Source organism: Rhea pennata, chromosome 1 (assembly GCF_028389875.1).
Source record: "Rhea pennata isolate bPtePen1 chromosome 1, bPtePen1.pri, whole genome shotgun sequence".
Classification (NCBI taxonomy): Eukaryota; Metazoa; Chordata; class Aves; order Rheiformes; family Rheidae; genus Rhea; species Rhea pennata.
The window spans coordinates 112242071-112264981 of NC_084663.1; the positions used below are offsets into that span (position 1 = coordinate 112242071).

Below are 22911 nucleotides of genomic sequence, written 5' to 3' on the forward strand. Positions count from 1 at the left end.
GTATTAGTGTGAGGAAGCTTATTTTGCTGTTACTTTTGGAATAAACATTACTTTTAGTAGAAAAACCTAGTTTTGTAAGAGATGTTAAGTGAGTGCTTCATGCGTGGATTGGGGCAGTGGGGAGGAGAGAACATATTATGTAATACAGTGTCAGAATACAGTATAATGACATACGTTAAAAACCTTAGAATTAGTGACAAACTGACACATGTATATTGACAGCTGTTTTCATTCCTTTATGTTGATAAGAGAGATGTCACTATGAATGAGCTATTAAAAACTGTTATGACGTTGGATTATGAAGTGATCTCTATGTATCTTGGCAGAAATTATCTCAGTGGCAGAAGTGATCTTTCTCCACATTTTGTACATCATTCATTATCCCCGTGACCTTCCTTTTTTACTATGTCAATAACAACAGTAAATGATTGAAAAGTTATCTAAAATTTGATAGAAGAGAGTCTATGATAGCAAATAATTTTCTGTTTTCTGTAACCCTTACAGGAATTAAGTATATGTACAGGAATTAAATATATGTAAGCATAATTTAAAAAATGTCCAATCCAAATTATATTGTGAGAAGAAGATGATAGCAGAAAAATATTCCATAGTTTTAACAACTGATTCTTTTATTTTGCCTGAAAACTCATATATAGTTTTCTGGCTTTAGTGAGTTTACTCGTGTTAGCTGAGTCTACTCATCATGTACGAGCATGTGTTTATCTCATTGGAAATGTGTAAATGAACCATATTAACTTATTCCAATGAGTTTTAAAATACTTTTATAGTATTCTAGCAGCAGACATTCAGTTACTCTGATTCAACTAGATGGTGTCATCAAGATAATGTGGGAAAAATCATTGACAATGTAGGAGGGTTTTTTTTGAAGCATCAGTTTTTGACAGGTTCAAATGTTAAATTATACATAGGAAAGAAAGAATTCATAAGTAGCCACTGGTAAAGCCACGATTTTCGCTGAAACAATCTCTACGATTCCTTTAAGTGAAAGTTTAGACTAACACTGAAATCTGTTCTGCTTATTTATATAGTTGGCAGTTAACACACTTTTGAGTCCATTTTAACATGTGTTTTCAATAAAGATGTATATTCACTAGAAGGAACTTCATGGAGCTACTATTACCTTCAGAGAAGACAGATTTACAGAGGTTTTGCGATTTGATCTCTTTGTTCTTTCTTCTTCTGAAAACCTTTGCTCTCTCCAAGCAGCTTATGGGTTTGGAAACCCTTTACCTTACATATTTTTCTCAGGGTTTTTGAAATCATAAAAGGAGTGGAGATATCTGCCGTTAGGTAGGGAATAGCGGTAATTTCTACAGTTAAAATTTGTGCTAAAGGAGTGGAAATGAAAATGCTGGTTAGGAAAACACAGACAGCCTTTGCTTGACGTCATATTGTTGTTAGAACTCTATACAGATTAGCATTGGAATCCTAGTTCTGTAATTCCCTATAAACCTGGAGTAAAGGGGACAGATTTAAAGAAATCCAGTCTTGTTTTCATTTGAGGCTGATTTTTCAGATATTTTGACTTAAAGCAAAGCTTTCACAAAGTGTTACTTTGTGACACAAAAGTGTCTTTGGCTTTTTGAGTGCTCTTACGGATTCTTCACAACAGAAGGTATCACCTGCAGAGCTGGTCAGGAGAGTGGATTCCAGTAAGATATTAGCTCCCCGTTGCAGTGGTATCTATTATTCTATCTTGTTCACCTATATATACAACTGAACCACATTCTTTGTCTTCTCCTTTTCCCCCGAATGTCTGGTATATTGTGAAACCTTCAAACAATAAATAGTAAAATATTATCTTTGCATCATCTGTAGCAAACAGCAGTTTTCAGACCTACCACTGCCTATTTCAGTCAAAATATCAGTATCTAAAAATAGTATATTTGTGAACAAATAAGTGCTTTATTGGAATTTCTTCTTGTTTGAAAGGTGAAATTGTAAAGATGAACAGTGTCTCTACTTCCATTTACTTGATTTCCTCATTTGAACGTGGAAAGGGGAGATTGTCATGAAAAAGATGTATTTAGATCTGTATTTTGAGAAATATGCTAGATAAGATGAAGTAAGAACACATCTCCATATTAGTTAACCAGAACATATTTACATTGTTATTTTTTTACAAGAATTTGGTATTTGATTAGAAGCTAGTAATTACAAACTGTATTTATTTTAAAGATTGCTCCCACATCTGACAATGATTTTGGACGATATAATTGTACAGCCACAAACAGAATAGGAGCAAGATATCAGGAATATACACTTGGACAAGCTGGTAAGTAAATAAGTTGCTTCTAAGTTTCTTTAAATATTTCATTTATTTTTATCAAAATGTTCAGACACATTCGTTGGTTCATTTTATTTCAATGGAATGTTTGCAGCTATTTTTTAATTCTCTAAAAGTGGAGTAGAAATACAAAGTGAACTAAATCAGTTCCCTCACAATATGAATCTTTACATTTAAGTCCTTCTGATATATGAAAAAGCAAAATTTAGTCCCTTTTTTCCTTTGTCCCTGTACTTCTCAAATTCACAACAGTGTATCTTCATGACTTCAGTCGATAGATTTCTGATTTGCATGCAATAAAAATAAGGTAGAATTAAGAAAGTTTTTCTCTGTTTTCTCCCCTGTATTTTCCTGAGAAACCAGTGTCAAAAAAGGCTGAAATACTTCAGCAAAGAAATTGTTTTCCATGTCTGGAGACAATGAATTCTATCATCATTTGCAGTCTTAATTATTTAATGGCAGAATCTGATCTAGTATGCTAGATTGAAATCAAGCTCTGGGATGTTCAATGACCAATTTAGACAGAATTTCTGAATACATTTTTAGGTCCAGCTACCATTGTTTTAGGCATATATGAAAATATGACTGTGTATTTGTTTTTGGGGAGAATTAACTATTGAATAAATGAGAGTTTTTTAGCATTTTTTTCAGTAATGTTTTCTTTTGGAATGGATCAATGCTTATTGAGCAAACTTCAAGGTCTCCCAATATGTGATCTACATACTTATAGTAATGTAAATTATGTAAATTATTCCATCTTTACTAACATCTATGAAATTATAATCCGTAGATTATATGATTTTACTTCATCCAGCAAATCCATTCCCTTGTATTTGATAACTTTCTGATATTAACTGTGTTGTGAATCTGCTCTTCTTTTGATAGCTACATGCTACTAATTACTAACATGTTATCTCTCCTTCTGTTTTTAAGTGTTCTTCATCCCAACTACTTTTCATACAATGAATTCCTTACTTTCCTCCTTACAAAATGCTCCCTAATTTAAGAGTTCCCACTATCTAATCCATACTCAAAACCCAAACTAATTTTATTTTTTTGTGAAAGAAAAAAAACAGAAAAGACCAGTTTCTACAACTTTTACTCTCATGATCATTTCATGAGAGTTCATGATCATCTAGTTGATCTCATTTGTTTCATTGGAATTACTTGGACAACTCAGTTAGTTGGGCTAAAATTATGACTGTCGCAGCTCATCATCACTAAATGTGACTTTAAATATGAAACATGAATATGCCCTTTGACATGTTAAAATTGAGGTAATACTAGAAGAGCTCTGAGCTCTAAATGGATTAGCAATTAATTTATCTGCCAACCATTCTGTTTCTAATTAAGAAATCTCATGACTTGTAGGAAGACAGTGTTGATTTGAATAAGTAAACTGTATCTATTATCTTTATATTACTTCTGCCCTCATTTGATTTCTGAAGTAGATTCATCTCTCTAAAAACTCAGGATCTGATTTTGTGAATATTTTGTGACTGGCATAGGATTTGCAGAGCTGCATTAAATTCATCAAAATTTGTACAAACAACAGGGACTGCTCCTAACCCTTTACTTTAGTCAGTTACATCTATTTCTCTTCAGCAGCATGGCTTTCTCTTCTGGGCAACACATGCATCTATTGATCCAGCAGTGCTACGCTGGTCTCAGGAGTATTATATCTAAGGTCACATGTGATACATGTGAGGCTTTGCTGGAAGACAAGAGCAGTAGGAAGGGAAGTGTGGAAGGTAGCAGAGTAATTTCTCAGTTCCTCTCAGAATTAGAAAACTTACTACTGGAAGTCTTTTGTGTTTAAATACATAAACATAAATGTTAAGAAAGTGAAGAAAAAGAAGCAACCGCATCCCATAGGTGTCTTACCACGCAGGACAGGAGAAGACAAGTGGATAGAACTATTATGCCAAAGAGAAATAGAAGTCATACTGTGGTTATTGCTGTACGCTGTTTTGTCCTCATAATGATGTATATACATATGCTAGCATGTCACCAAATATTTTATACTTGCTGAAATTTTTCCTAGATTTTCAAAACAGAATATGAAAACACAACTCAGTGGTACAACATGACGATTATTTTTTGTCTATGTTGCAACTCATAATATTATCTTAGCTAGATATTTCTCTCCTGACTTAAAAAAAAATAATTTTAATATAAAATAATTTTATTTTTTAATTGAAAAAATGTTATTTTGGTTATGCATTTTATTTCAGCAAATACTCATGTGAGAGACTCTGGAAATGCAACTGAGAGCAAATAGTATATATGAGCTATAATCCTGTTCAGCCTTTAAATGCAACTATGCCACAGATGTTAGTGACACTAGTTTTTCAAACAGCTTAGATTATCTACTTCTGCAACAATTTGTTAAATATTTCAGTTAATTCTGCACAAAAACTTGATCGGCACTTTTGAAAAAATATGTATTGGAGTTAAAGGTAAATCAAGACATACTTAGTAAAGCAAAGAACTATGAGAAGTTATTATATTAAGCATGAGCTGTATATGGCCATTCCATATGATGAAATAAAGTGCAAAAAATAGGAACAAACATGGAATTTTGTAGTAATAGTAATGAACATGTATTGTTCATATGAGTTATTGTAATGCAGTATTATGTGGGATTGGAAATCTTTTGGGTGCTCAGGCCTTCATTGTGCTAACATTGACCTTGTTAGTATGTGTACCCAAGTAGACTAAAAAAAAAAATAGCAAATGTAGTTCACTGCTGCAGGTTTTACACTTAAACTAGCATCAATGGAAATGAAAAATAGTCAGGGAGATAGAGGCTATGAGGAGTTGAACATCAAAATAATCACAAGAATAAATTCTTTTTCATGGGTTTCAATACAGCCTGGATTTCCTTCTGACTTTGATTTGTAAGTGCTGATGCTGAGGCATAGAATACTTCTACAATGGATTTGTCAGGGAAAAATAAATACTATTTCCAATTGGGAAATAGTATTAAGCAAAGTAGCCTGCTAAGGTAAATTTTACAAATACAATGATTGTTTTACTGAATTGTTTTCTCTTAAAATTCTGCAAGATTGACTACTTGCTTCATGTTTTGTTCCACCTTTTTTTTTTTTTTTTTTTTTTTTTTTTTTTTGGTGGTGGTGGTTTTCAGCAGAATAAGATTACTTTTTTAATTTACTGCTACTCATAAAGTGATCATATTGCTCATTGCTGATACCTTTATTTCTATTGTCCTCCTTTGGAGATTAGACTTATTGATGATAGAAAAAGGTTTTTTCAGAACAGAGGTGCAATTTGCAACTATACCATTTTGTATGACAGGAAAGCTATACCTGTTCACTTTTATTACCCAAAGCTACTACATCAGCCTGAACTCCAGACACTTTCTTTAAAGCTTTCAAAACAATTGAAGAACTGCAGCCTGTTGAAGGTTTAACATTGAAAAGTGTTGGCCATTACGCACAAAATGCTGAGAACATTCAGCACTTATGGAAGGCTTAAGATTTAGAGATGCTCAGCACCAGACCTGTGGTGATCAATTTTTAAAAATACCAATTGTCCAGCATCCTCCTTTTTGATTGCTTAAGCATTTGAATTACCATTTGAATAACATGTATAATCCAAAAAACACATTTTTCCATTACTTCACACTACAGATGCATAAATTCGCGTCACAGACACAGCTTTTATTAAAGAAGTCTACTTATACTCTGCTTTTTCTCTATAGCAGTCTTAGGCTTTGGCAAGCCAGGTGAGCTTGGCAGATCGTCCCAATGGCTTTCAGAGACGGAGGTGAGCAGAGCTAGATTTGCCCGGATCTAGTTTAGTTATAGTTTATGTGAAGTATTAGTATGTAGGGAGATAGTGTTAACTATTAAACATACATTTTACCTTTTTGTGAAGGTATCAGTATTATTTTTTCAAATGTTTTTGGATAGGTGAATAGAAAATTGTATTGCCAGCAATAATCTTAGACCACATTATTTGAATGGGTGTTTTATTGTCTTAAAATGATAAATGTTAAGATTGTGACACAGAGAGCTAAACTAGATTTTTTAAGTGATTTTTTTAATTAAATGCTAATGTGTATTTTGCACATAGCAATATAAAGCTGGGCAGAGCCCAGAGCTCCTAAAAGTAAGCCATGATTTCCCTCTGTGGCTCTAAAGGCCTTATTCCTTCCACACTTCCTTTTCCTCTTCTTTCCCCAATTCTACGATTTCAAAAGGTTTATGATTTAGCTTTTTTACCTCAACCTTTCTTTCAGTCTTTGCACTTAGGTGAATACTTTCATTTTTGATGAAAGTTGAGATTCTCATCTCATCACATCATGCCTAGAACTGCAGCACAGCGTGGGGACTTGAAGTGACTGAGCAACTATGCCCAGAAGCCATGCTAATAGACAATACATATAGGCAATTTGCAAATTAGCTATGTCATACAGCTCTGCTGATGAATTTCAAAATTGTCTTGCCACATCATTCCTATTACTTGTTTTCTACAATATACTATAGAATATCAAACATTTTGCAGCATTTAGAGGTGGTAACATATAATAATACCTAAAGAAATGAGAAATGCTACATCTGTTTCCCTTCTACAGCAATATACAGCATAGGGAATTGAAAATCAAAATTAAATTTCAAAATTGATTAAATATTTACAAGTCTCATGCTACTTTATTTAATCAAATATAAGTATATAAGTTAAGCATCCTATATACACAGAAAGTCACTTAAGATGAAGAATAGTAACATCAAGAGCAAATGAAGAAAAGAGAAAGACTGAGCTTCGCATAAATTACATTCCATAATCTGTTTTACAGAATTAGGCAATGTTAAAACTACAATGAGGTTGATCCATAACTGACAAGAGCTACAAGAATGAATTTGATAATTTAGTAATCTAGGTTTTGGTGGTGATATTTTCTAAAATTAATAGATGTTGTTCTTTGTTTTTCTAAATAGTTGTGTTTTCACAAAGGTAAAATATAGTCAAAGAAACTCCCTGGAAAATAATGTAAAAATAAAGATAGTCATGTTTTGTACAAAGACAGGATCTTACTGATTTTTTTTTTTTTTAGGATAGTTGGGTTGGTCTTTGTATAGCTTTTCCCTTGTAGCTTGCAAAAGCCTATTTATGTCCATAAAATATAGACAGATCTGAAATCTAGATCTCAGACCTAAAACTTATCATTCATGTCTTCTTCTTTAGCAGCATCAACTGAAGGATTTGTATTAGAAAAACAAATTAGTAATATTTTTGATAAACGTGTGTTCAGGAAGCAGCATGAAATTATCAACACTGCAACAGCATTTTGTTCTGTGTGCATCTATCTTTTATTTTATTAGTTATTTATTTGCTGTCTGTGGTTCTGTTTCTTAATTTATTTCTTATTTAGCTGGAACTCTTAAGAGTGGTCTTAATCTGAAGATTTAATATGGAAATTTTTCTCCATTCCAAGGATATACAAGCATTTTTCTTTTCATGAAGGTGTTTGACTCCAAAAGTCTCCTGCTCATATCCATCTCCTTTTTCCCTGCCATGGTCCTGATACTACTTACTTTTAGCAGTTATAGGTTCTGTTCCTTTCAGTCAATTTAAATACTAGATGTACAGGGATAGGAAAAGCTGCAGAACTGCACTAGGAATCTAATGACAGGAGATGAGTAGACAGTAGACAAGAGCTGCCTGGAAGATTAGTCTCTGATCCCAATACCATCATTTCCTTTTTTCATTTACATCACAGCAGCTTAACTCTCAGAATTATTTTTTTTCCATAAAACTGTCCATAACATAGCTTGAAAACAAAATCCAAAGTGAAAAAGACTGATCATTTATTGAACAGGTTGGGTAAATGTGATACACTTCAACAGAGTATTTACCTATTGGTGCTCATAGTTCTGTATGTATTTCTTTATCAACTGCAATAATGTTTTTTTGGAATAAAAATAACTTATTTAATTTAGGCAAATGTATCATAATGTTTAGTTCTTCTAACAAGCTTCATGCAATGAGTAAAAAATGTATCAAGTACAATTTCACAATATTTGGTAGTCTTTTTATTTATAAGGAATTCTTTAACATCATACATGAATACAGTCACATTTATTAAACAGAGACAAAGACACTGGAAAGAAGGTGAAATTGACTATCTAAATGTTTAAGACTTTTTTTAAATTATTTTAAATGAAATTTCATTAAATTTAAAGGCTTAACTTTTGATAAATTACCCCTTGTTTTGACAGCAGTACAAGGACAACAATGATAGCAGTGGGACTTCTAAGACAAAAAATACACTAAAATATGTGCTATCAATAAGTCATTTTTAGAGTATGTTTGGAAAAGAAATCCCCCACTCTCTCTATCGCATACTTCTCAGGTTTTATCCACAGTAGGGTATGAAAAATTAATAATTGTCCGTAGCTAAACTCATAGGCAATTCATTTCTTTTTGCTTTTTGGAAGGAAAGATAACAAGAAACATCCACAGTTCTATCCTTCCAGGTGCAGACTTCAGTGGGCAGAGTCTTGCAAATTATTCTTCGCGTCTACTAAAAATTGAGCTAAAACCTTATATTCTAACACAAAAATCATGGCAGTGCTCCAGATAATTTCAGGGGATTGCTCACAAGCTGAAATGTTTACCTTGATCAGGACCAGAGGGCTGTTTACCTTGCACAATCAAATTCATACTCATTAGAGAACTACAAAATTAGATTCATTTCATTATGCTGCTAATGATCATCTTTGGGGAAAAAGTTACAGATTTAACTCATCTGAAGAAGAATGTACGTCTCTAAATGAGTTCTAGTAGTCGTTTCTTATTGTGACTAGTAATGTGTCTTCTGTTGTATTTTCTACAGGTGACTCACTGTTTTCTTAAAATATAACACTGATGTAGTTCAAATCTGACTGTTGCATAAAAGTTACCTATACACATGTGGGTGGCTTGGATTATGGGATGCATAGTATTATGAATGTATTTCACACTTTAATGAGTTTTAAATGTATTGCATCATGTTAGTTATGCAAAATATTTAACAGGATTTTCACAGGAGCTTCATTTTATGCTTATTACCAAATGGAACCATATCTTCATTTGGCAGAAATTATACTTGAATCTTCAGTAGAGAACATAAGGTTCTTCCTTAAGAACATCTTCTTCCTTATGCCATGTTTATTATAGTTTCAGTTTTGAACACTCTTAACAGCAAAGGAAAAAAGGTTTTTAGGAACTGTGTGTAGTACTATAGGTATCCACAGCCACTTTTAACTCATAGCTAAATGGTAAGGCTATTCACCTTTAGTACTGGAGAGCCAGATTCCTCTTCCCTGTTCTGAGTGATCTCTAGCTGCGTCTCAGACTGTGCCATGCCATTATCTTCTGATGATCCTGGATTGTTTTTCTATCGTTCTTACATTAGAGTTTTTCCACTCTTCTTGGAATAGTCATTTGAGCTAGAGAGAGAAAAAATACGTCCATGGGATGGTTTCTAAGGCACAGTCACTGTTGAGAATAACCCTCATGCTCACAGGTACAATGAGAAGCTGGAAAGGGGACACGAATTCGTTCTAATCCTCATATTCCTCTGCATTTGAGGAATGCATGCCTACTTAGCAAGCAACTGGTATAAGTAGTTCTTCTTCTTGTTCTGTGAATCTGTGTGAATTTTTTGAAATTTTTTCCTAAAAACTTTTTGCGAGGCCTTGAATCCCTCAAATGTATTCTACCCAAATATTAAACTACTCGAACTCTTAACTCATTTAGTTGTGTATTTTGTAAAAGATGTGAATAATGTGCATCCATGAAAATAAATTATGATTTTTTTAACACAGTCAGCAATAAACAATAGAGGTTTCAGGAGACCCATATTCAGAAAGATTAACTGTAGGAATCCACACAGATATGGTATCACTGTTTGGACATTCAACTCTGGTAAGTGCTAGGGAAGTTTTTCTGGAAGGGGGTAGATACCTGATTATTAAAAGGTTGGACAAATCAGCCTCTCTAGCAAAGCCTTATTGGGAGCCCTTTTCATATGAATTCATGGAAGAACATGTCCTTAACCCTGTTCTTCAATATTTTATTACAATTTTAGGCTCATTTTTATTCAAGTACCAGTACGAGGTGAAGTTCAGATTGATTCTCTTTTCATGCTCAACTGTGTGACAACCCATGAATAAATGCTACATTTAGTGAAAAAGTTTAATATGGACTGACCAAATGATAGATTTTGATCTGCTCTGGGCTCTTGTACAATCCTTGTAAACATATCTTGCATACCATGGAAACAAAAGAAATGTCAAATGTGTAAGCAGAAAGGAGACCATAAGCAAATAGTTGTCAAATGTATCAGAAAATAATTTTTCTAAGAGCATTTGAAATCCTTAGTCAACTGTCTGCAGAATTAGAATACTTTCTAGTAATGATCTAGACTGATTTCTTTGTAATTATGACATTTGAAAATGTAGGACAGTTAGAAAAAATAGTTTTCTGTGTGTTAATTTATTTGCTCATGTTGTAAGTGTAATGTAATTGTTCTATTTTTAAATATTACTGACACCCGTGTTGATTTGTCACTTTTATTCCATATCCAATTGTACAAACACCTCATTTTTGTCTGGTTCTTTTCTACTTTGAAAGCTATGCACTTGCGTTGATTTCAGAGCAAATATATTTCTTCCAACCTATTCTGCAAATTATTTCTTAAACTGAAAGGAGAATGGAAACCTGCCATTAATATTCCTTGCTAGTAGTTTGGAATCCAGGCTATTAGGAAAAAAATGAAAAAAAGAGGATTTATATGTTCAACTGGGTTTCAGATTTTCATAAAAATTGCCAAATGATTTCTATGGTTTGCTGGCTTAAACTCGTTTCGAAGAATTCAGTCTCTGACTGATCTATTTAGCCATAACTGTTCCTCCTGTTAAATTTGATTTAAAGTTGGTTGTTCTCCATTGCATAATTATATAGTAAACAAAATAATCAATCAACTCATATTTGCTTATTCTCCAAGTTGGCTATTAAAAAAGATCATGTTATGAAAGTCAGAAATAGAAAGTGTTTTTGCATAATTCAGCATACAAGAAAATAAACCTAGTTTTCTGATAGTTTTATATTGGAAAGCCTAAGTCATTTATCTAAGACAAATATTATTTCATCACATTCAGGATTCAATTTTTCTCTCTTCAAGATGTTAAGAAGACTTTTATGGTAGATCATCAACTGCTAGTTCAGATCTATCTAATTGCTGCAATTTATTAAATTGATGTTTGTATTTTTCTAGATGTGCCATCAAATCCTTACGGAGTACGAATTTTAGAGTTGTCACAAACCACTGCCAAAGTTTCATTCAATAAACCAGATTCGCATGGAGGTGTGCCCATTCATCATTACCAAGTGGATATAAAAGAGCTGGCCTCAGAAACCTGGAAAATAGTGCGCTCCCATGGAGTTCAAAGTAAGTCTACAAAAAGTAAATGGAAGTATTTTAACTGAAAGGGTATCAATAAAAAACAGTTCTTTGTTTGTCCATTATTCTTAGTCTTGTAGCTGTATCTTCAGCTAATAATAATGAAGTCAGACCTTTTTATACCAACTAGAAATCATGCTCTGATCTTGTAAAAGTGAATTACTACTTTTTAGATTTCCAATATTTTGTTGAAGAAATTTACTATTATTTCCCATTTTTTCACTGCCCAGACAAGTAGATACAGAGAACATTTTTGAAGTTACAGATATCAAAGAGAGCAGAAATCATAGAAAAATTAGCTTAAGAACGTACATTAAATATGCAGTTAACTTAAAATTTGAAATAAACTGTTACGGATATTTAATCTTGAAGATTAATTACTGTTTTTGAGCGACTTGGTAACTTTTCTATGTACCTGCTGATCTTCACTGTTTTTATTTCAAAAGTGTATTTATAAAATATTGTTTAAAAATAATGTGTTTAAAAATTTTTTAATGACAAAATGACTTAATATTTTTGAGATAGTTTCTCATTGTGTTTAAGTTACTTTAAGACCACTTGCCTTCCAAGCATCTACATTTGCTCAGTTGAAGCATGGAAGGAGAATGTTTGGACTACATGCAGTTAATGTTCTATATTATGATTTGCAGTTGGATCATAACAATTTCCATATTAGTCAATATTCTTTAATGGAAATCGAATCACTATTTTTGTGTGTTGAAATTTTAGGGGCAGTTTTATGGTTAAGATTCAGATATAAATGCTAGTACACAGGGCCAGTTACTGCTCGTACATCTCAAATAAGGATGCATACATAATACATGAGTCATGAATTTTTCCGCAGCGATAAACTGTGCTGAAATTTTACAGAAGGTCTTTTTATCAGACTGATTTAATTCAGGAGTGATAAAACAGCATGGCAATCCTGGCTCTCTTCTTTCTTGCCACTGTGTGGGTAATGCATAAAGTCCTAGACCCTCTCTTAAGAGGAAGAGACAGAAAATCCTACATTCTGAAGAAAGTAGTGCCCCAAAGGCTCCTAGCCTTCCCATGTGGATACTGTCCAGGCTGACCTGGATCTTCCTGTCCTTCTGTGCTGTAACCAGAAGAAATAGTGTAGTTGTCTTGACACTGTCATATAGAACAGCCATGAATTTTTAAAGTTGGTATTGAAAGATGCAATTTTTAGTGCAACAAATATCACAGAAAAGTAGATATACAGCCTTATTTGTAAATTTAACTTGTGATAATAAACAATTAATAGATGTTTCCGTAAATTGTTGAAATCAATTGCTACTAACTCGAACAAGTCATTAATTTTCTCATAATTATGACCTAATAATCATCCATAACACCTTCTACAAGCAGAATTTCGAATGTCTGGTTTTATTTATATGCAAAATCTCATGTATGCCTACTAAAGTTGTTAGGCATGCTCATGTAATTAATTATCTAGTAAGTACAAATAGATGTAAATAGTAGAATTAAATGAGTACAAAACGAATTCAGTGCAAATTTATTCAAATAGTCAACTGTCTTCATAAAGAAGGAGCACTGCTAGTTTCTTGGCCTCATGCTATGCTAGTCTGAGATGTTTCCAGGTCAAATTAAGGAGAAAATTCCAGAGTGGCCAGGCAGGGACAGGAGCGTGGCTGTGGCTGAGCTTGAGCCATCTCCACTGCCGCTTAGGGCAGGGGCTGGCGGCCCCTCGCTGGGCTGAAATGGGGGCTGGGGGAAGGAGGAGACCCGAGGGGTAGGCAGTGACATCGAGGACTACGCGGGCCCCCAGCTGGACACTGATGACCTTATAAGTAGTGCACAGAAGCCCACTAATCTTAATGTAACAGAAGTGCAGATAGTATTTGCAAGATGCATTCCTCGAGAAGAGTTTGCATCCTTTTAGCCAGGCAGCTGGGAAAAAAACTGTGGGGGGGATATTGCTCATCCTTCATCAAGAAGGGGCCATCAACTAGTGCAGAACCTTTGCCATGATTACCTCTGTAGACACAAAGAAACCGGAGAGAAGATGTAAGGTATATATTCTGGGAACCTTCTCTGCAATCTTCTCTGCAATTTTAGCTAGGAAAGAAGGACGCTCAATGGTAAGTGTCTCAGTAATCACCATAGGCTTCATGAGAAAAGGGGGGGGGAAAGCATTATTTCTCCCTTTCAAGTAGTAATTCTAGTTAATAGAGCAGCAAATAGTGTATTCGTAATGAAATGAACATAGCTTATCTACAAGCCTAAACCAGTGTGCCTGAAATCTGAACAAATCTGTTCTCCAAAATTTCTGAGCTGTCTTGCACAGGAATAAAAGAAACTAAAAGAAAAAAAAAACTAAAATGTTACGCTGCAGTTTACTTCACCATAAGATGGATATTACCACCAAAACTCTAGTAATTTTTTCTTACTTCTTTACATTTTTATGTATTTATATGTATATACACACGTCAACAAATCTTTCTTTTTAGAACATTAAAATTCATATAAAAGTGAAATAACAAGGAAAAAACAATCTCTGCATTTCTAGTACCACTCAATTTGCTGGCAGTACAACAAAATGTAAGATACAGTGAAAAGCCAGTCCCCTGCTCAGACTACTGTAGAAATTCTTATTCTAGGTATGTGGATGGTTGTCACTCTTGTTTTAGAGAAGATGGCTATGCATTTTTGGATGTATGTAGCCAATAGGCTCCCTCTTCTTGCTTGTTCTCCCTCTTACTCCCTCTAAGCTGCTAATAGCTAGTACTACCCCTAGTATTACCCCTATCAATTTGAAGTGTGAAAGGAAAAAAATGCACTCTCGTATTAAGTAGGATTCAAGGTGTTCTGTTTCTTTCTTTTTGCTGGATCTAAAGCCTCATGATATAATATTCGGTTCATCTACATAGTGTGTTTTTCCTTCTTCTTGTGGTTTGGAAGTTCTCAAATTTAAGACTCAACATTTTTTATTAATCTAGTATTTTAAATTATTACTTCTCGTGATTATTTCTGAAAGGTTTGGTTGAACTTGAATTTCTTTTTTTTAAAAAAAAATTCAGTCCTTTTTACATTATGTAACATCACAATAAACAGGGAAGACTTTAAACATAGGTAAAGGAAAGTCCATCAATTTATTCAATTTAATAACACTTGAAGAGCTTCTAGGTTTTCTAAGTTTATATGGAAGTTGCTTAATATTAATGCCTACTTAATTTAAGTAATTTTTTTAACTTAAAGAACTTCTTACATCAATAGCAAATTGCAGCATCAAATGGCCCTAGAGAAGTGCACATTACAGGGCTTCCAGACAATGGTTTCTGTAAAGATACAATATCCTTACAAAATAGCTTATTAGGAAAAATTTAAAAAAATATGAGAAGGAAAAATACAATTTAGGAGAAGATGTAACTTGGAAGGAAGAAATACTTTTCAATCATCTACATTTTAAAGTGTAAAGTTCATAAAATAATGATAGAAGAAAATATTTATCTTACTTTGAGTATATTTATGTTAAAAAAGTTTCTTTTCTTAAAGCATTTGCCTACTAGTATATTAGTATGAATTCAGTCCTTTTAAGGACTGGCTAGTCTGAGAATGTTAATCTCCATAGTTACTCTAAAAATGACAACAAACTCTCAAACAAGTGTCCTTTCTGATGTTTAAAACACACTTAATTCATGTTCCTACTTAACATCACAACCTTACATTATTTTTAACTTTGGATCTTAAAAACCAAAAATATCTTATGATGCATATTTTAATGCAACAAATGTCTTGGCCTTACTAGTGTTTCTAGGTTTTGTGCTTTTTCAGGAGACAGTTTATCCAGTTGCAAGTCTTTTAAGCAAATTATTCCTAGATATATAATTTAGGATTTGTAAGATATTAACAAATATTATCAAATATTTTTGACAAGGGACACACTATTGCTGCTTTTCTGAATCAATTTACATGTTTCAAATTTTAATGGACAAGTGTATATTCTATTTTTACATTTGAGATTCTTCTTTGGATGACAGAAAGGAAAAGTTTTATGAAATAATGCACCAATTGTAATATAATACAATAATGCATGTATTACAATAATGCATATATTACTGATGAATACATTTCATGGTGCAATATAAAAACACACCAAAGATGCTTTACCAGCGTATGTTTATACTTTTTATTGTATATTTTATTGAAGGAGATAGTAATTGCAAAGTGTTGAAGTAGTATAATCATGCAAGGTGTACAAAATTTAAATTTTTCTCTGAATATAAACTCTTTTACAACCTACCATTATAATATAAAATGGAAGGATAAAAAATACTCAAACTAATAAATATTGAAATCTCTATTTTTGTACAAAAAAGGGAGATCTGTTGGCAGGTTGACTATGAATAGTATTATGGTATGTATCTGAAAAATAAGCATGACCTTATATATAAAGAATAAAAGGTATTTTTCTTAAGAAAAGCTTATTAAGAAAAATTTTACAGCATCTTAATCTTATGAAAAGTTGAAGAATTCAATAAGTGTAATATTTTATTTTTCCTTACCAAAGAGCTCTCAAGCTTCAAGCACTATTGCTAATGTTATTATCTACCTTCAAGAGAACTTTTGATTTCCTCTCTTGGATCTTAAAGAATTGGCAATCAGATTTGAAACGATTAATTCTTTGTAAATCCGTATTCAAATCTCAGCAGATTCGGTTCCTTTTTTTTTTCCTTTCTAAGTACAATCTATTCCTTGTAAATCATAGAATATTAAAATAATATAGGCAGAAAGGAACCTTTTGAGATCATCTAGTCCAAATCCCCTGAGTCACAGCATGGTCAGCTTTCAAGTTGTGTTAGGGTGCTCAAGGCTTTGCTCTGAGTTTTGAATCTCTCTACAGATTATGTATTTTGTTTTGGAAACATTTTTTTTAAAACAAGGTCCTGCTTGTTCTATTTCTTTTAATACATTAGGCACATTACAGTAGAGTAGGGATTTTCTGTAATCCAAAGTATGTTTTAACACTGCTGTGCTGTGTGTTGTATCTGGGACTGATGCTCCCTTAATGACGCATTCCATTAATGTAAAAGGAAGTTGTGTACATGCAAATGTTAATGAGATAATTAAAACTTGAAGTTGTCTATTTGTATGTTGTATTTTTTACTTTAATATTGGCTATATCAGTGAGAAAGCGAACATGTATGTGGGTAAAACTTATTATAATCCTTCTAGTCAAAACAATTCTGTACATTTCATATGACATTGTCCAATTTTCTATCTTACTTTTTATAATATACATTACTTTCCAAGAATATAATCAGTGACATTCTGTTTTTCTATGTGGCTGTTCAGGTTCTGTGTAAAACTACTAAACTTCATTTTCTGTCCTCTAGTTAGACTGATAGAGATCACATAAACAGACATTTTTTCCAAGACCTTCAAACATTTGTTTATAGTGTATGATTTCCACTGATAGTTCAAAAACACCTTTATACATGAAGACATTTTTTCTTATGCTGAAATACAGCAATTATAGCATCTTGCTATGGTCACGGAGAAGACATTAATATATAGATTAGTTACCATTTTTGTGTACTACATCTTGTAGATGATGGGTTTTGTGCTGCTTGATTCATTTGTACTAAAGCATGGGAGGACTTTTCAAGTACGCTCCTGGAAGATAGGATTCCATATACTTCAATAATTTTAATAATGAGTTTAATGGTTAAAGAAAGTATATCAGAATAATTTTTAGCTCAAACAGAAAGAGTTGCAGGTATTTTGCTCAGCTAAGTCAACAATCAAAATTATTTTAATAGCTAATGATCCAAAATCATCGTGATAAAATTCATATATGTCTAGTGAAAACTGCTAAAGCAGATTTTAACGTCATCATTAACCTCTTGTAGTGGGAAAATATGTTTTCAGTAATTATCTGTGATACTGAATTCCTTGGAATAATCATTAGATATGGCTCCCTTGAGAGAAATTATGATCATATGAGATTCTAAAATGACACTTCCTGGTTTTGAGGAGTGTTTCTGCATTTCTGGAATATCATGTACATACTCCAGAAATTTAGAAATACCTGAAGTCATAAGAGATTTTTGTAGATTTTAAATGACACCGTAAGTAAGTCATACAAAAAACATTTCTAGGTTGGGAATTAAGCTTTAAAATTGGCTCTCCATTTGGTTGACTGCCAGGCAGTCAGCTTAAGACCAATGCAAAACTGAATGAAAAAAACACAAAACAAGCCCCAAAAAATCCATTGTTGCTTTTATACTCAACTTGCACCATAGCAAATGGCACACAAGATGGAGACTCAAACTCTTTTATTTTCAAAACGTCATATTGATAGTAGGTCATTCCCACTGTCTTTATGCTTATGATACTGTTACTGAGCCTAGACTCATGGGATTCACTTTTCAAAACAAACAAGATATTTAGCTTAATTCAGAAATCATTTTCTAAACTTAAGCCAGCTTTGATAGTTATCAGAATGTGGGACTTGCATGTATATATGTTTTAAGAAGCTATAAAGGTGCAATAATACACATAACATGAATAATGTCCTTAATTTTAATAAATCTAAGTTCTTAGGTTAACCTGGGATTATATAATTTCCACAATTTGATACAATTGAAAGAGGTGAAAGAGTAAATGGCAGTTTACAAAAAAATATATAAATTACTAAATAAGTGGTAGGAAAAAAAATCAACCTTTTATCTAAATAAATTAATGTGTATATGCATGGGGGAGGGTCATGCATGTATGCAAACTACTGTCCCTCTAATTCTGTCTCTATACTATCCTTGGCCTGCACTCATCTTAATCTTTGATGTTAAAGTCTCCTGTGGCAGGGAAAGATTGGATTATAAATAAATATCTTTAAATCACCTAGATGGATTAGAGAGATGGGAAAGTGAGGAGAAGTGTAAAGGGAGAGCTAAGTTTAAATATTTCAAGAAGTTTTTATACAGACCTAAATCATTAGGAGAATGAAAATTACTTCTTACTTTCAAAGGTGAATGAAATGTCATGAGAAATGAGCAAAAACCCAGACAATCTATTTCACAGCTTGAGTTTATAACCAAAAGCAATGGAATGTTATGTGGATATAACCACTGGCAATTTCTGAGGTTATTCTTGCTCTTCAGCAGCTTGTAATTTTGTGTGTGCAATTAGAATTAGTCAAAAAGTCAAAGCACACGGCAAAATACGTGATTTACAATGAACCTTCTTTTTAAAAAGACACAGATTTGAAAACTTCTAAGAAAAAATGCAAGCTAATTTGATTACAAGAAGTGTGTCATAAATATATTGAACTAAGCAGTTAAACATAGAATCAGATATTCCAGATAATTTTCTCCTGGTAATGCCTTTGTTGTGACTTCTAGCATGTTTTTTTCTGCTTTTCTGACGACACTTAGTCACTGTTCAGACATTTTCAGGCTTTTTATGGTGGTACTGTCTTAGGTAAATTTGTAGTGAATATGCTGATCAGATATAAAGGTCTTGCTGATCTGGCTCCTAAGTATAGATCTTGTTAAGAAGAGTTGTGCTATGCAAGATTGGATAGGAATAACTGATAAATGAGAAGCATGATGCAGCTGCAAATTTTGCCTTTCAAATCAGTATTGTGTTCATCTGCATCTATTTTACATTTCCAATCTGCCTATAAAAAGGTAAAGTACACATGTGGAATACTTAAGCATATACAAGCTCCAGCAATATTTTATAATACAAGAGAGTAAGATATTTCAGGAGGCTGTAATATTCTTTAAGTATTTTCAAGGTCATTCAAAGGCAGGGTAATTAAGAATGTAGTTTTTGATCTGCTACACAAAACATTAAGCAATAGATAGTGTAGCCCTGTCTGTATTGCAGTCCACAGTATCACTAAATGTATCTGCTTTTTGTCACTTATCTACTCTTTTCTTTTGCCATTGGCAAGAAATAAAATGTAGTGTGCTATGTGCTGGAGTGAGATGGTGATGAGAAAAAAAAAGTTAAGAATGAAAATTATCTTTGTGATTACAACAAGTAAGAGAACTTTTTGTTATTGAAATTATCTTTCATCTCAGTCTTGAGATCAGTGTTTGCTTTCTCACAATGGTGAATATCCTTCTAGAAGATATATCTGAGATTACATTTGAATCTTTTTACTTATTTCTGTGCAGATGGTCTTTTTGAGCTTAGTGGTCACCAGGGATTGACTTAGTCTTACCTCAAAAGATAATGGTTAACTTTGTGCCAGCTCTTGCCTGTGGGGACAGAGCAGGCAGAATCTCTTTTTTTTACACTTGGCATGTATAAGTTGAAAATTGCACTGGTTGGAAGTATGAATGAAAGGGAGAACTCTGGAGTCAAAACCTGTTTCCTAGGTAGCTGCTAGACTACAGCAACATACATTTGTCGTTAGATGGTTACTATTAATGAGAGCTTCCAATTTAAAAAGTTGGACAGCAATAAAAGTCTATCCAGGAGAAGTGCATAGGAGATGGCTTTTGTTGGCACTCAAACTAAGTAGGTGATTTGGGATGTAAAAATGAGCAAGTAAAACAAGTAATTTAAAAAAGAACAAGTCATGCATGGTTTCTAATATTGAATTCAGCTGTGTGTTACAGTACATAATTCTCTATAAATATGTAAGCAAAAAATAAATGTGAAAAAGGCATTTTATATATGTTCTGCTTATTACTATTAGTATGCAGATTTATAATACAATTGAAAGTTTTTAGAACTTTAAATAGTAGTTTCAAGTGAGATGCAAAGCTTGCTAACATATATTATCTATGCAAATTCTCCATTTCTCTGAGCACTGTGTTGAAAATTTGCATTCTTTTGTGCTCTTCAGATATTTCTTTGTCTTAGGATAAAGAATTCCTGAGTTCTTGACATTTATCATGGAACTTTGTAAGAAAAAGGAATATTTTTAGTAATGAGTAAAATGAGCTTGAGAGAATTTTCTTAGGTGTTTCTGGGCCTTTTGCTTAAGAAAGGGAATCTCTTATTTCTCTTAACAAGGTGGGAGTTTTGTAACATCATAAGAAAACTAGTGAATTGCATGAAATGGCTCAAATTTGTTGCACAGTCTCGAATGAAAAGATTATTGCAGCCCAGCACATCTTTGCTGACAGCAGAAGGAGGTGTGGATGTTAAAGGTCAACTGCTGTCATTATTTTCTTAGAAGAGAAGCAGAAGGTTTTTTTTGTATTTGTTTTGTTTTTTTTTTTTTTTTTTTTTTCATTTCCTCCTGATAAACAGAGAAGAAATGCAGACCAGCAGTGAGTTACTCATTTAGGATCAGCCATTAGTGTCCAGACTCTGCTCCATTAAAAGCAGTCTCTGGGAGCAGACTCAGTCTTACCTGTTTCCAGTGGGGGTTGTGTGATCCTGTGGAAGGAAGGTGCCTGCTCAGCCTTTTTAGGAAGAATGCAAGCTCACTCGGCTAAGTCAGTCAGATGGAAAGCCGCTCTGACTAAAGCTGTGCAGTCAGGTTGGCCCAATTCTGTCCTCAGACTGACAAGCCCCAGTCTGTCGGTGGCTATGGGGTAGCAGAAGTGTGGGTTCAGCCTTCATCCAAATGGGTGGCAGGAGTGGCTCTCAAACCAAAGACTGTCAGTGTTTTGCAAGAAAGTACACTAGGTGTCCTGTACCTGCCTGGCATTTCTCAAACAGTAATATGGTCCTGAAAACTGTGTTGGTGTGCTACACCATTAGCCAGTGCATGCACATTCAATCTAACACATTCCAGATGCATTGCATCTGTAAAAACACTTTCAGATCAATTATACGGTGTTTGCATTGTAAAAGCAGTGACTGACGGGGCCTTAACTCAGGTTCAGAAATCTCTCATACTTGCACTGAAATACTGTGAATGTACCTGTGGCAGGCTAATTTGTTTAGCTAAATTATAGCGTGCCAGGTATAGACATGTCAGCAGTCTTTCTGTATCTCAGTTTGAATCTGTAAAATAGAATTTTGGCAGTTCCCTGTTGCAAAAGAATTTGTGAAGACAGAGGCTCTAAAGACTGTGAAGTGTTCTGGCATTGTATTTATGGGAAATAGATAAAAACCTCACTTTCCAAAGGAAGATTATAAAGTGACTGAGGGTTGAACATTTGTGAGGGAAACTATTTTAGCTCCTTGTTCAGAAGATGCAACTTTTGTCTGCTGTGAAATCTAAAGTCTATCTCACCCTTTACTCAAGATCTCTCAGTAACAAAGAACTCTCAGAGTTCTGAATATAAGATGCCTTTTCAACTCCAGTTTTGAATTGCAAACTTGAAATGGATATTAGTTCACATCAGGATCTCCATTGTAGGAATAACAGAAAATTGAGCAGGAAAAATGAAATAAGAATAATTCCTCCTACCCTACAAGAGAAGGAGATTTTTGATCCTGATCCAGGTAGAATGGGACAGGACCAGTTTGATTTGTGTAACTGAAGAATGAAAGAAAGTGGTGTAACTGCAGCAGGCATAGAAGAAAGGAAGGTATAGTCTCGTAGCTACAATATACGTTTATGTGCATGTGTGTATATAGAAATGTACATATGTGTGTGTGTGTGTGTGTGTGTGTGTGTGTACATACATATATATATATATATATATATATATGCATATATATATCTATGTGCATGTGTGTATCCCCTCTTTTAATCAGCCGGGTGGATTCCAGACCGTGATACAGAACAGGCAATATATACTGGCATTTAAAAGCTTTGCTATGATCTAACAAGCAGCATGTTCTGTTTAGTCTCCTAGTAGATGAATCCTTGTTCTCCTCAGAAGACTATCTTTTATTTTCTGGGTCATCTCCCAGCAAGCATTGTTCTTAGCCTTGATGGGTGTTCATAAAGAGAAAAATGGAGTACTAAATGAAACAGTGTCACAGATCTTAATAAGGGCCTTAATTGCCCTTCTGCAATAAGATTAACACAGTTATTCCTTTACTATATAATGCAAAGTAGTATATTCACTCAATAAAGTGCTACTTATATATAAAGGACTTAATTTTACAGTCTTTTTGTGTTTATATTGCCAACAGAAGTTCATGGAACAGAGCTGTATCACTGGCCCAGAAATTTTTCTTACAGGATTTTCAAGTAAATGTCCATAGAAAATAAATTTGATTTATGAAAAGATTTAACCTCATCAGA

General features: G+C 33.4%; 1 protein-coding gene across 1 annotated transcript in view; it reads left to right on the forward strand.

The window, feature by feature from the left end:
* Positions 1 to 22911, forward strand: part of NCAM2 (neural cell adhesion molecule 2) — a 256638-nt gene that overhangs the window by 182799 nt on the left and 50928 nt on the right. The window contains exons 12-13 of the mRNA XM_062575312.1: positions 2200 to 2296; positions 11595 to 11768. Coding sequence (XP_062431296.1) covers positions 2200 to 2296; positions 11595 to 11768 — 271 coding nt within the window. The remainder of the gene's footprint in view (positions 1 to 2199; positions 2297 to 11594; positions 11769 to 22911) is intronic.